Source organism: Nesoenas mayeri, assembly GCF_963082525.1.
Source record: "Nesoenas mayeri genome assembly, chromosome: Z".
Lineage (NCBI taxonomy): Eukaryota > Metazoa > Chordata > Aves > Columbiformes > Columbidae > Nesoenas > Nesoenas mayeri.
The window spans coordinates 68978321-68993194 of NC_137542.1; the positions used below are offsets into that span (position 1 = coordinate 68978321).

At 55.4% G+C, this 14874-nt stretch overlaps 2 protein-coding genes across 2 annotated transcripts in view; one reads left to right on the plus strand and one right to left on the minus strand.

The window, feature by feature from the left end:
• Nucleotides 1-1341: 1341 nt before the first annotated feature.
• ENHO (energy homeostasis associated) lies at nucleotides 1342-1527 on the plus strand (the record flags this gene model as incomplete). The annotated part of the gene is made up of 1 exon (XM_080362211.1): nucleotides 1342-1527. One exon carries the CDS (start codon nucleotides 1342-1344, stop codon nucleotides 1525-1527), a length of 186 nt encoding a protein of 61 aa, XP_080218337.1.
• A 2351-nt stretch (nucleotides 1528-3878) lies between these two features.
• DNAI1 (dynein axonemal intermediate chain 1) overlaps nucleotides 3879-14874 on the minus strand; it is a gene marked incomplete at both ends in the record, with an annotated part of 150890 nt that continues 139894 nt past the window's right edge. Inside the window, 1 exon segment of the mRNA XM_080362555.1 lies at nucleotides 3879-3983. Within this exon segment, the coding sequence (XP_080218681.1) occupies nucleotides 3879-3983 (105 nt within the window).

Sequence of the window (14874 nt, forward strand, 5' to 3'; positions counted from 1 at the left end):
GCGCGCGCTGCCCGGCGCCGCTCCCCGCCCCTCACGTGGGCGCCGTCCGAGGAGGCGGGTCCTGAGCCGCGGGCTCGCCCAATGGCGCGAGAGCGACGGGGGGCGGCCACCAATGACGGGGCGGGGCGCCGGCAGGGCCCGCCCTCCGGTGCCGGCGGGAGGGAGCGGGCAGCGCGCGGGGCTGCAGCGCCCGCTGCGCGGCCGGAGGCGGCGGGACCGCGCCTGGGTCCGCACCGGCACCGGGCACCGGGCACCGGGCACCGCTCCGCACCGCGACCTCGCACCGGGGCCCGGCGCCGGCACAGCGCTCTGCGCCTGGACACCGCGCCGGGACCCCGCTCCGCACAGGGCCCCGGCTCCGGCAGCGCTGCCCGCCCGCCGGCGGGGTCCCGGCGGTCCTCGGAGCGGTGGCAGGTAGGTAAGGCCGGAGCCCCGCGACGGGCGGGCGGGTTCGGCGGGACCTGTTGCTGCTGCCCGGTGCGCCGCTGCGGGCCGGGGCTCCGTGAGTGTCCCGTTCCTCGGCGGGGCGGGGGCTACAGGCACCGGGGACCCCCAGCATCGGAACTCAGCCTGACCCGGGTAAAATGCACAAGGGGGGCTGCCCTGGCCCCCCACCTGCTGCCCGTCCAGCTGCTCGCCCCGTTTTGCGGTGCGGGACCTCACGGAGGAGTCCAGGAGGCAGGAAAAGCAGGAGGAACGCAGAGAGGGGACAAGAGCTGGGCTAAGTCTGCCAGAAATCACCTCGGGAATGCCCCGGGCAGGGGAGGTTGGTCCGGGATGAAGCAATGGGTCTCCCACGGGGGACACCTCCAGCTTGGTGGCCCTTGCAGGAGCTGGGGGGGGACAGCTGGGGTGTGGGGCGTTGGAAAGGTCCTCCCAAACAGCAGCTGACTTGGGAGCTGCTGAAGCCTCCAGATCCCATCGGAGCCCTTTGGGTTGCTGCCCAGTGGTGTCCCCACAGCCCTTCCTGGGGGGCTCGAGCAGACAGTCTACTTGTGCTGGTGGTGACCATGACTTTCTCCCTTCCAGGTGCAGGAGGGAGGAGAAGGAACCCAGTGTCCCCACCGACCTGCCAGAGGAGGGGAGGCTGAGGAAGATCTCTGTTCAACCCTTCCGAGCGGTGCAGCAAAGCCAGGACAGTTGCGAGTGGCCAAACAGTGACAGGGTGACGCCGTCCTGCTGCCTGCCTGGCCCCAGCTCCATTCCATCACCGGCACCACTGCCATCCCTTTTGTCCCCTGCCAATGCCAGCGGGTGGAGGCTGCACACTTGATCGCTGCGCTGGAATCCCATGCGTGAGGCTGAGCTGTGGGCTCTGCCTTTCCCTGTGGGACAGCGGCGATGGGGGCTGCTCTCTCCACCGGAGCAGTTGTAGCAATTTCTTTTAACTGTGTTATCGTGTTGCTCATCCTCATCCTCTTCCTCATCCTTTGCAAGGCCTGCAGGACCCCCTCATGCCCCAGGAAGAGCCCAGCTTCTGATGTGGATGAGGCAAGGAACGAAGAGAAGTACCTGCTGCAGCCGTGAGCTGCTTGGGGACTTGGGTAACCGGCTGTGCTGAAGGTGCCACACCAGCCTGGATGCCTGTGCTGGGACTGGGGTGCTGGATGGGGCAGGATGAGAGTAAAGGGGATGTCAAGCTGCTCTCAGGGGCCACGGTGTGGGGCATAGCCTGTTGTCTGCATGGTTTTGGTGTGTGAAGTCCCTGTGGATGCCCATAGTGACCATGGGGATGGAGCAAGAGTGGCTGGGGACGTGCTACGGGGACAATCCTGCCTGTTCCAGTGGCCAGCGAGTGCAGCAGGCACCCTGCCCTCAAGCACACCCCGTGTTCATGGCCCGGGCCAGTGGTCACCGTGTCGCAGACCTGAGCAGGGCTGGTCAGGGGCTCACAGCAGGGCTGGCACAGGCGCCTGTCCCCGAGCGGGCCCCACCGGCAGAGCAGGTTCGGGTGTCTTTGGGGATGGCCCTGGGGTGCTGTGTAGCCACAGCCTCCGAAGGGCATTTGGCACCCGTCTGCTCCGGCAGGCAGTTTAACGAGCCATGAGAGGGTCTGCATGGTCTGTCTGTTTGTCCCTGGTCTGTCTGTTAGTCCCCTCCAGCGTTAGCACTAACACTGCCAGGCAAATGGCCCTTCTCACTGGCTGTGTGTCCGTGCCTGCCCTCCTGCCTGCTCCCAGCTGAGGTCAGCCAGTGGGGTTTGACCTGCCTGCAGGCAGCAGCAGATGTACCCCCACGGGCATCCCCATCTCTGTCTAGAGCAGACTGGGACGGCTTTTTGCTGCGGAGGTGGGAGACACAGGGAGAGGTGAGGGTGCCTGGCCAAACAGCACTGGAGGGTCTTCCAGCTCCGATGCTCCCTGGGGACCACAGTGGCTCTGTGGGGAGGGATGCTGGTAGTCTGGCTTGTCTCCAAGCCCGGCAGCTGCCTGCGCCTGCCCTGCCTGCAGGGCTGTGGGTTCCAGAGGGCTCTGCCCTGCCCACCCCAGAGCTGAGCAAAAGCCAAGGTCCCTGCTGGCACAGCCGCTGCAATATGGGGATAGAGGGGAGGGCTGTGCTAGGAGGGAGGCCGACCACGGTCCCTGTGTGGGTTTGGTCAGGCTGGGCAAAGCCTGCAGTTCCTCCCCCTGTCAGGTATAGCTAACGCATCCCTTTGCAGCCGTGTTTTTACTAGACTAATAAACTGATTGTAGGACCCAGGTGGCGTCTCTGAGCTCTGCCCTGGCAAATTTGGGGGAGGCGGTGTGTCCTGCCCATCCCGCAGGGCTGAGCAGCAGCTGTACCAGGGCTGGTGGCCAATGTCCCTGCAGGACTGCGGGCAGTTTGCTGGGTGATGGTGACAAGAAAGTGCTCATGTCTACATCCATCTGTGGCTTCTAAATGCTGAGTGAGGAACATGGCTGGGTGTTTCATGCCTGCAGCATGTCAGTCAGCAGGGAGCACGCCCCAGCCCCAGTGCTAGAGGCACCAGAGAGTTTCCACGCCATGGCCTTAGTTTGCAGGGATTCTTGCAGGGGACACAGGCCAGTGGAGCAGATGGAGGAGCCCTGCCACCACCCCTGCCTGGTGGAACCAGTGCCTCTGGTCCCCAGTCCCAACAGCTGTGTACAAGGCTCCAGCGGTGACAGCCCGTCCCTGCTCATCAGCATGCGGTGAGGCCACCACAGCGCCTGCTGCCACCGCAGCCACCTAGCAGCTAATCCCTCTGCCGCAAAGCACTGGAGCGACAGGGAGGCTCTGCAAACCCCAGCGCCCAGTCATTACCACAGCTGCCAGCTGGGGAGAGGCGGCTGAGCCCCCCTGGGGAGAGAGGAGCTGTGAGCATCCCAAAACTGGTGGCTGGCAGCTGCTGCAGTACCCTGTTTGCAGTGATGGCATGTTCCTCTGCCACAGAGGAGCGGCCGTGGTGGGGACAGGCCAGGACCCCAGCCACTTAGGCTGCCACCCCAAAATCCAGGGGGCTGTGCACATCTGAGCCCACAACTGGCTGTGGGGCTGCAGCTCAGCGCTCGTTCTCTCTGGCCACCACTCATGGTGGGACTGGCTGCCATGAGCTGCAGCCCTGAGGTTCCATAGGGGAACCAGCCCTCAGCTGCCCTCCTTGGGGCTCTCACCCAGTGCAAGCCCGGCCAAGGGTGGGGAGAGCTGAGGGCTGTGCAGCTCTGGAGGACCGAGTGCGGTGAGGTTTGACCCCAGAGATGGCTGCACGCCACGGCTCTCACAGCACCCCTGTTTATTCGTCTGGGCACGGAGATGAAGTGTTCCCGCTATGCAAAGAGCAGGCAGCACAGGGCCCGTGGCTTGCCTGCCAAGCAGCCAGCCATCAAAGCCAGGCTTGTTTGGCAGGTGACTCCCAGCAGAGCCTTCATTCTCCCCACTCACTCCTCTGTCTTGTTCTCTGGCTCTCTCACCAGGTTAAGCAGCTTGTCCAGCTTCGGAATTTCCACCTCCGGACCCTTCTTAACCTCCTGGCCTTTCTTCTCCTGCAAAGACAGCAAGCAGGGCAGAGCTGTGAGCAGGAGGACGGTGTGGATGGGGAGGGGTCTGTGCAGGGAAGGATTCTGGTCTGCTGTGTCCCAGCTCACAGCCCTCGCTGGGGGCTGCTCCGCAGGGGATCCCTGTCCCTGTATTTCTAGCCCAAGGTGCCATGAGATGTGTAAAAGCCCCCAGGGTGTGAGGAACGGCAGTAAGCAAAGGTTTAGGTGGGGATGAGAATGGATCTGTTGATCCACAGTGACACAGACCACGTTCTGCCTTTCTCCTCCCAGCCCTGCTCAGCCCTGTGGGACCTGACTGCCCTCTAACCCCATCAGGTTTCCCCCAGGCACTGGGGACGTGCCAAGGCATGCAGAACTCCCAAAGCAGTCACAGTAACGCAGATGTCCAAACCTCCCCAAAACAGTCCTACCACACACGTTCCATGCCAGTGCTCCTGGGAAAAAGCAGTCCCAGGAGCAAGGATTGGCCCTTTTGCACCCAAATTTGTTTCCCCAGGAGGGCAGGTGGGTGCTGAGAGCCCCTAACCCAAGGGAATGAGTCCCAGGTGGGCTGTTAGCTTGTCACTGAGTCTCCCTTGCCCCTGGGCACACCACAAACCTGTCCCTGTGCCTCACCATGTGCTGCAGTGCCAGCCTGGACATGTGCCCCAGCATTGGTGGTGAGGACAAGCCTGTCCCATAGTCCCCAGCACCCGTCTCAGCCTTCCTAGGGGCTCGCTCCCCAGGTGCTAGAGCAAACCGCCAGCATCTTGGCAGAAATCACACAGCATGAGGGAAATAAGCCTGTTCAGTTCAGTCCTCACTTTCTTGGGAGCAGCAGGAGCTTTCAGGGCTGGTGGAGGACAATGTTCCTGCTAAGCATACCAGTGCCACTCATTGCTTTGGGCAGAGTGTGTCCCCAGGCTGTGGGATACAGCATCAGCGTGTTGCTCTCAGTGCAGTGTGGAGTCTCTGGGAAATTGGTGTCGGGGTTTTGGCTCTCCAGATGCATACGCAGCTGCAGCAGAGGAATTTTCCAACATGCATTCAGCACAACCAGGCCTCCTGCAGCTGAGCGTCTACCCCATGGGGTTCCTCCAAAGCAGCATTCACCCGGTCACCACATCCCTTTGCTCCATGCTGCCTTCTGTTCACGGCCTTCCCCTTCACCAGCCTGCTGGCTCTTGTGATGCCGCTAGATTTGGGGAGGGTCCCTGCTCTGGGCCTGGGAAGCTCCTTTGTACTCAGCGTGCCCCTGAGCATCCCATAAAGCAGATGCCGATCATGGGCAAGCAGGAGGGCTGGTATCCAGTGTGGCAGGCAGGCTTGGGAGAGGTGACAGTGCGTCCCCAACACAAATGCCACAGCAAGGGGGAACATCACCAGCTGGGCTTGGAGGCAGCACAAGAAAACTGCTGTGCCAGCTCCTCTCAGCACCCCCAAAGCATGGCCTGTGCATGGAGATGCTCTCAGGAGACCAAGCGAGCAGCACACAGCGCCAGAGCAAGGAGGCCACTTGCTTTTTTCTCAGCCAGCCTAGAAAAGATCCATTATCCTCCTGCTGAATCAACTCTTCTAATGGCCCTGGGGTGCAGCGATTACAAACACGCACCTTCAGCGTTCAAAAGAAGTGCCAGGGCACCAGAAAGATAAAGTTGTTGGGCTGCAGGGATGTCACTGCATTCCTCTAGCAAATGTGGGCGTCACTGAAGGTGAAACGAGTCCCCTGGGGATCCCCAGGCTGCTCCCTTGTTCCAGGCCAGCACCACCCTGACAGAGCAGAGGTTTCCTTGGCTGCCAGAGGGCACGGGTGGGGGGAATGAGGACATGTGGAAACCCTGCTTCTTCCAAGAATACAGCCCTGCTCCTTGCCTGAGAACTGCGATGAGCCATGGTTGTTTTTATTTGCAGAGTCCACCAATTGCATGCCAGGACGGTGCTGGTTTGTATTAACACCACTAAGTGAGCAATCCCCTTGGTAGCCCTGGTCTGGGTGAGCACTGAGAAGGATGTTTGTACTAATGGCCCACGTCACAGCAGAGCATTGCTCTGAGCAAGAGCGTTGGGATAAACACAGCTGCTTGGGGTATTTCAGGACTTAGCTATTTCTGCAGAAAAGCTGCTTTGCTGTCTGACAGCGTTCAAAACACTCCCTTCGGCACCCTGTGTCACACACAGCACCACACACAGGTCCTTGGGACAGGCTGAAGAGGCAACTGCTTTTCTCAGATGGGAAAAGGAGATGCTGAAGCCACCATTAAGCAACATACCTCCAACTCAAGCCCTTTGCTCTCCCCACTGGTAGGGTCAGGGAGGGTCCCTGACTGATGCCTTCCAGGTAGTAATGCCAGGTCTGTGGGAACGGTGCTGAAGTCACCAGCCACAGACAAGGCTCAGCTCCTACTCAGCAAGCTGTCCCTAAAACCTTGACTTTCACACTGGCTTGCCTTCTTCAGTCCTTCTGAGCAAGCTGCAACAAAGCCACACGTAAGCTTGTAATGAGCCGTAACCGAACCAGAGCCCTAATTTAACGCCACATAACCAGGCAAGCAGGATGACACAGGGAAGCAAAATTATAATGTCCTTTCAGGGGCACTGGAACGGAAAGTTTCCCTTTATTCCTCCATCTGCTTTTCCCCGGGCGGCTCTGCAGGCTGGCTGGCGGCACCACCACGGCACCACGGCGTTCGCTTGGATGCACATGGCAGCTTCCTACAAATCCAGGGGCTTCACCTGCGCCAGGCCTCCAAGGAGCAGCCCTTCTCAGAGCACAGCTGCTGCATTTCCCAGACTGTGTGCGATGCAAGGAAGCGTCACCTTGGTGTGCCAATGGGCTCCCCCTCCTGTCAAATGCAGTGGCCAGGTGTGGAAAGGGCACTCATAGGGCTCTGACACCCTCTGTGTAGATAAGCCCATCCTCTGCCTGCATCCTGGCTTACAACACATCCATGGGGCTCATTGGGAGCTGAGAGGAGCCGTGGCAGAGCATCCCCCCCACGGAGCTGACAGATGCAGAGCTGAGTTGACATGGGAGATCTATCCCTGAGGAGCCCATCGAATGAGTACTAGAGCCACTCACAGGAGCATTTGCATTGATTTTATTGTCAACAGTTCCCAGCAGGAGAGCAAAATGCTCTTTGCTGAAACAGTGATGAGAGACGTGTCAGGAAAGCTCATGGCAGGGGCAGAAAAGGCTCTGCAAGGGAATGGACTCTGGCCCACTGATGGGGCATGACCCCTGGGAGGTGAGATGGACTGCCTACATGTCCCCATGCTGCTGCGTTCACGGCTAAGTCCTCCATTGCACTCACACTCCCTTTGCCTTATCCCAAACTCTGTTCTGGCTCTCCAGGCAGGGAAACTGAGGCACGGGGCTCCTGGCCCTGTCAGCAGTGTGGGCACACCTGCTGCCGGACCCGTGATGGTCGCCTCAGCCCCAAAGGTGAGTACTGACACTGGGAGGGAAGCAGCAGGAGAATGACTGAGGTGGAGCCCCAGGGGTGAGGGCAGAGCAAGGACAAGGATTTGGGTGAGGACAGGGACTTACTATTTGAAGACCCCAGATCCCCCGCCCTGGAAGCCCCAGCCCCAGCTCTCCCTGCACTGGCACAAAATCAACTCTACATCCAGGGTATGGGACTCATTTAAACTGGATTCCCAGTGTCTTGGCTGATGCTTCCATTCCCTCACTGAACAGTAAACTGCCGAGTTAGTGAAACTTTCCAATAAAATCCATTATGTCGGCACTTTTCAGTATCTTTTTTTTTTTTTTCCCCCATTGGTGGAATAATCATAAAACATCTGCTGCAAGGTTTCAATTAAACAAAGAAAAACATGTTTATGTTAAGATGTTTATGTCTTAAAGTAGCAAAGAACTCAACTATGCTGGCAAAAACATAGAAAAGTCCCTACAACTGGCCTGGGAGCAGAGGGGACCCTTCCCCTGCTGAGCCCTGGTGGCAGCACAGACCTGGCTCTGCCCTGCTGCCATCGTGACACTGCCAGTGCCAGTCCCTGCCATTCCCTGCAGGTCGGGGTTCCTGGGCACAGCTGTGCTGGGACAGGATCTGGCCACTTCACGAAGCAACTCAGTGACTTAGAACACCAGCTTTCCATGCAAAAGGGGTTTGAGCTTTTACAGATTGATTTTGAAGGGGGTGAGAAGCTCCCAGAAGCCACCAATGGGACTGCCCAATACTCCCATCCTTACGGGATGGGGCATACAGCCCGCTAGGACTTCAGAAGTATGTTGCTTCTGGAGAAGACTTTTTCTTGTTCCTTCTGCCTCGCTCAGGGGTAGGCCAAGGTGATATCTTCAGGGTAAGGGCTTCTCTATTAGCAATATGCCAGTGACAAGTCCAGCAAAGTTAATGAATGAGAGCAAAGAATAAACATCCCTGAAGCATTTCTGTTGGGAAGACAAAGGAAACCCAAGCTCCTTCATGAACACAGCAAAATTTTCGTCACTGGTTCCCCAGGCCACCAACCAAACATGCATCAACAGGGGTGTGTTATGACCTGCAGCCCTGAAGCCTTCCAAAACCTACTCCATCATGGTTCTATTGCAACCTGATGCTGTTATACAGTGGGTAAAGCTGGAGCTATGCTGAGCTGGGGATGATGTCTGTGCCAGAACCACTTTTGGGCTCTCAAGAAGCCCATTTGCACACAGCAGCAATGTGCTTATCAACCACGGAGACCCTCGAGTCACACTCACAGTCTGATCTGACAGCATTGCTCCTGGCCCGCAGAAGGATTAGCTGACAGACTGGAGATAAGGATTTAGGCTTATTTTGCAACTGTTTGGAAATAAATGACGCAGGAAATGTTCTGCTTGCAGGGAATGAAACCAGCAGAAAAGCCCAGGGGGATGACTGGATTGTTCAGGCATCAGCAACGACACAGGATCATTTGCCTCAAAGATGCTCATCCCTCCAGCTTCAGCTAAAACCTGTGTTGTTCAGAGCAAGCACCTCTCCTTGCTCCAGCTCACATATTTGACTCAGAGATCTCCGCCAGCATCTGCACCAGGCCATGTGCCAAGGCAGACAGGTCTCATGGCTACAAGTGACCTGCCCTTGCTGGCCAGAAGTCCTCGATGAAGCCACTGGAACCAGCCAAGACACAACACCGGGATCAGGCTGTGGCTCAGCAGCGCACATTGACTAATAGAGGCACAGGAGCAAGGGTCAGCAATATCTGACTGGCAGGAGGTGTGAACAAAATTGGATCAGAGCTGGAAGGGGTTGTGAATATCGCTGAGAATAAACCAGAGGGAATTGGGTGACAACCAAGGGACAACCAGGGGATGAGGGCAACAAGGGTCACAAGGGTCACCTGTATCTAAAAGGTGAGTACCTGCTTGCATCATGCCACATGTCTGGCTGGCCTACAAACACCCATGGGAGAGGGGAGAGACTGTATGATGGAAAGGACAGGCTCTGCAGCAGCACAGAGCTAGCAGCAAGGCTCAGAACTCATCCACGGCCATAAGGGAGGACAGCCGTCACCACAGCTCCATGTCTGCTCTGCCAGAGGCCAGCTGGGACCCCACACCCTTGCACACCCTCCTTGCAAGTGTTCTCCACACAAGACATGCACACAGGAGAGGCCAAACCCCTCCCCGTGGGTTCTGGCAGCCTCCAGCAAAGCCATGGAGGAGTTTGGCTTTTGCGCAGATCGGTGCCGCGGTGCGATATTTACTGACCCGCAGCAAGGAGCTCAGGGAATACCGATCAGTGAGCCTCCGAAGCACGTCACGGCAAGTTGTGCTAACAGGATTTAATGAGGCATCGCCAGTGCCCTGGGAAAGCACTCTGTGTGCTGATCCGGCTGAACGCCCTGGCTGAGCACCGGAGCTGCTGAACCGCACAGCCCAACTCACAGCGACCGCAGTGCCAAGCATGGACCCACCGGCCCCGCACGGGAGAGGATGAGGAGGGTGCTGGTGGGCACCGAGGGGTGCAAGATGGGCAAGGCCAAGTTCACCTAAGGGCTAAGAAAGGCTTAGCACCAGGCCTTTCTGTTTGGGCTGCCAGCAAAGCAATTTGGCTTCCAACCAACCTGAACGTTCCCTGTTCTTGTTAACTCCAGAGCCACGAGCAACGTCTCTGACACACCACTAATTTAGACACCTAAATATAGCCATACAAAGACCACATTTAGCAGCCATGCATGAAAACTTCAGTGACCAAGGCCAAGCTGAGGGCAGAGAGGGCCCATGGCAGTCCCCACAGCTAATCTCAACTGGGAAGTACAATGACTTAACTCTTTCTGAATTTACCCCAGTACCAGCCACAGAAACCCACCAAAGCCATTGAAAACAGTTGGTCTTTTGCATTTTCTGGGTTCAAAACAGGGATGTGGTTATATCCTCAGTTCACTTATCACCAAAAAGTATCTTTAAAGTGAAGGATTAAAATTTATCCTTAGTTATCCAGACACATTATGGTCTGAAATGGTCCCAATGAGCAAATAGCCCTAATTTAGCCCTGAACAGATGCTGTGATTGGGAAGCACCAGCAACAGGTTCTCTGCTCCTTCAGGAGGTCACACCGCAATCTGGCTGCACTCTGACTGTGGGTATTGTATGTGTGTGTGTGAGGTGGAGAACAGCTTTGCCTTTGGGCATCATTACCCTCGGTCACTGAGACAAGCCAACAGCAGCCAGCTCAACAGAGCAGCCTAGTGAGATTCTAAACTCCTCACAAGGTGCATGGAAAAGATTTTCAGTCATATCAGTTCACCGATTTAGTGCTAAGCACTGAGAATAATCATTTTGTGCTCAGCAAGCAAGATAATTACCCTCCCCTGACCCTCAGAGGCCTCTAAAAGGGCTGGAGTGGAGTAAAAAGCCAAAAAGCTTTTGCCTCCAGCCACAACACATTCTGGAGTGTGGGTTTCATTTACATCGCAGCATCACCTGGAGCAGTGCTAGGAGGGGTTAGTCCACTAGTCAGCCCCAGTTTACAGTGGGAGCAGCTACTTTTAAATTGCTTCTGACAGATGCTTGTCCAGCACTTGACCCAGTCCCTGGGGTGCCTGGCACAACGTGCCATTCCCCAGCAGTGGATTGTCACACTCTACTCCCATCACCCATGTGGCTATTTCTTTTGAAAATCCCCTGGGATGGTGCTGCCAACCAATCCTCTGGTGATGGGTGCCAGCAAATCCCTCTCACACCTGCCAGAACAGAATCACAGAATCACAGAATGTGGGGGACTGGAAGGCACCTCAAAAGCTCATCCAGTCCAATCTCCCCATGGAGCAGGAACACCCAGATGAGGTTACACAGGAAGGTGTCCAGGCGGGTTTGAATGTCTGCAGAGAAGGAGACTCCACAACCTCCCTGGGCAGCCTGGTCCAGTGTCTGTCACCCTCACTGAGAAGAAGTTTCTTCTCAAGTTTAAGTGGAACCTCTTATGTTCCAGCTTAAACACATTACCCCTTGTCCTACCACTGTTTGTCACCAAGAAGAGCCTGGCTCCATCCTCATGACACTCACCCTTTACATATTTATAAACATTAATGAGGTCACCCCTCAGTCTCCTCTTCTCCAGCTCCAGAGCCCCAGCTCCCTCAGCCTTTCCTCATAAGGGAAATGCTCCACTCCCTTAATCATCTTTGTTGCCCTGCGCTGGACCCTCTCCAGCAGTTCCCTGTCCTGCTGGAACTGAGGGCCCAGAACTGGACACAATATTCCAGGTGTGGTCTCACCAGGGCAGAGTAGAGGGGAAGGAGAACCTCTCTGACCTACTAACCACTCCCCTTCTAACCCACCCCAGGTACCATTGGCCTTCCTGGCCACAAGGGCCCAGTGCTGGCTCATGGTCATCCTGCTGTCCACCAGGACCCCCAGGTCCCTTTCCCCTACACTGCTCTCTAACAGGTCATTCCCCAACTTATACTGGAACCTGGGTTTTTTCCTGCCCAGATGCAAGACTCTACACTTGCCCTTGTTATATTTCATTAAATTTTTCCCTGCCCAACTCTCCAGAACCCTTTGCCTGAGTCTTTTCTTGCTGTCTCATAACCTCAGAGTGCTACTTTCATTACCCTGCCAGCCCAGGACCTCTTGAGGGGTGTGCATCTCTGTGCATCCCCCTGCTTCCAGCCTCTTGGCTGGACGTGTTGTCTTTGCTGCTCTCCTGTTCCTCATGTCTTTCAAACCTGGTACCGCAAATTGGAGCTGAGGCCTTTGCACTGCTAACTGGTGCAATGGCATCAGCTCGTGTCCTGCTCACCCTTCAGTTTTTCCATTCACCCTTATCTTTTTCTGTTCATCTCCCTGGTCGATTATTCCCACCTTCTTTCTCTCTTCTCCCATTTTCCCTCCATCCTCACAAAGTGTATCCTGTTTACTTCAGGCTGTGTCTCCCATCTGCCACAAATTAAACGACTTCCACAGCTTCTCTCCACCTGCAGCACAGGAAACGGCCAGGCAAATGATAAATGCTACACGAACACTCCCAGGCCTGGAAACCAGATACGCTATTAGTCTGGACTGTGTGGGACGTCACACTAAATCGCATCAGCTAAGACTCACGCTGCAGCATGTAAATCAGGGCTTAAATGGGGTCAGCGAGAAGCTGGATGTAGCATGGGAAATCCTGCAGCAAGAGACACTGCTCTTCCCCAGATCCCACCCCACTACACCTGAGAAATCCCATCCTGCCTCAGAGACAGACAAGGCTCAGCTGCACCCCACCTCTGTGCCCCTTTGCTGTAGGATCTCCTGGTCAGCAGCTTTCCTGGTGTAAATCCCCTCCTGGAGACAGGCCTGGCACAGTGCTGCTTGGTGGAGGTTGCTCATCGCTGCCTGTTGAGGCATCTCGTGCCTCTGAGCCTGCGCAGCCTGCAGTGATGATGGGGTTGTGTTAGTGTTGTTCATAGTGACCAAACAGCACTGGCCTGCTCCTAAGTGTCTGAATAAGAGCTGTATAGGGAAAAAGAGGATTCATGCTGGCCTGACTGCAAATGCAGGACCCAAGCACTGTGTATCAGCCAGAAGCAGACAGGATAAAGCAACGCAGGAGACAGGCAGCAATGTGCTGGGAGGCTGCCCAGGGAATGCCCCCCTGGGGAACAGGCACTCGTGGGCATTTCACTTCCTTCTGAGAGACACTTCCAGTGGTGAGCAGGTCTGCCCTGACCTGATCAACGACTGCTCTGCAGGAGGCAACTCGGGGCAGACCTGGATATCGGCTCCCTGGCATGCACTGATGGGGATGGGGACAGAGCTGGAGTTGGGGATGCTCCTAGCAGACCCAAATTCCACTTGCACCAGTGACCTGTCCCTGCCCGTGTCTCACTCTGGCCCTGTCATCCAGAACCATGGAGTATCCCTGTTCCTGTCTGCAGGTAAAGATGAGGTGCACCCTGACTAAATGCAGATCTACAGCCTGTGTTGGGGTACGCCCTACAGGCAAGAAGCAATCATTTTAATGACAATCCAGTCCTAAGATGCTGATCTGGGTCCAACCCAAGTCTTTGTACTAAGCTCCTTGACATCCTATTTAGAAAAGCATTATTAAAATCTAATTGCTTCATGCATACATTGCTGTTTTAGTTATAACAGAAGCAGAAGAGAGATGAGACCAGTAACCAGTCTCTCTGATGCTAATAAATATCTGAAGAAGGAGCTGGCCATGGGAAAAACCAATTAAACATCATCCATGGAAAAGAGAGGGGTATATTCCTAGTGATTGTCCATGCTGACAACAGCACAGTCACAGTGTGGCTAGGGTTGGCCTCCCTAAACTGCACTTTTATTTGAGTCACTGACCAGGATGCTACACCTGAATTAATTTTACATGTTTGCTGCTGTGCCCCTGTTGTATCAAAATATAATTACTTCAGTGCCATAGACCAGTTAAACCCATCTGCTCAGCTGGCTGCTGAAACTAATGGAGCTTCTTTGCAATAGAGAATTGCAAAATAATGGCAGGCTGTGAAGGAAACAATGTAGAAGTCATTAAGGTCCTTAAGGTAAGCACTTCCCAAGGCAAAACCAGGACAATTGCTCAGCAAGTCTCACCAGTACCAAAGACGGAACAAGGTTAACCAGCAGCTGACAGCTTCAGCGAGACCATGGCCAAGCTGGCAGCAGCATCTATCTGGCAATTAATTGCCAGACTCAAGGACTAGAAGTATCTTATTAGCATAGGTTGTCTGAAGCTGTTGCACATTACTAAACAGACAGATCTGCTACATTAAAAGAAAAACAGTGGTACAAAGCTTGTCACCTTACTGAGGTTGAAAGCCTCAACACAACAGCAAACGTGGCCTGATCCTCACCCCACTCTTTGTATTGCTGGAGCTGGAACAGAGGGGAACGGCTGGGGCAATGCTGTCAGGCAAGAAGCTTTTGTCCTGGAGAGACCTTAGAGGAGATATCTGTCTCCTTGGTGGAGACGGTAGAGATCCTGCCACACCTGGATACCAGTTCTGGCTGCAGATTCCCCCAGCATGGTCAGATCATCATCTCAGGAGGGGTCACTTCTTCCCGGGCTCTCCTGTTTCCGTTCTGATCAGATCCCATGCATGGATCCTCCTGGTATCCTCCTGGTGTGAGGTGCTCCCTGAAACCTAGACATGTTGTTAGGCTGAAGATCTGGGAGCAAGTAATAAAGACTGAACAGAAACGTGGTGATGTTTTTGAGAGTCCTCAATATGCTAACCAAAATTGTTTTTCTCCAGCAGCATGGAGGACATGCCTAAACCAACCTAGAGGAACGGTGGAAGCCACGGCTTTGTAGAAACAACAGCAATCTCAAAGAAATGAGGCAACATACCTCATCCACTTATATCCCACTGCATCTCCCGCAAAACAGTTAACCATGTGGATGCTATGTGTAAAAGTGCTATGAGATGCAGCCACTGCAAATGGCAAGATATG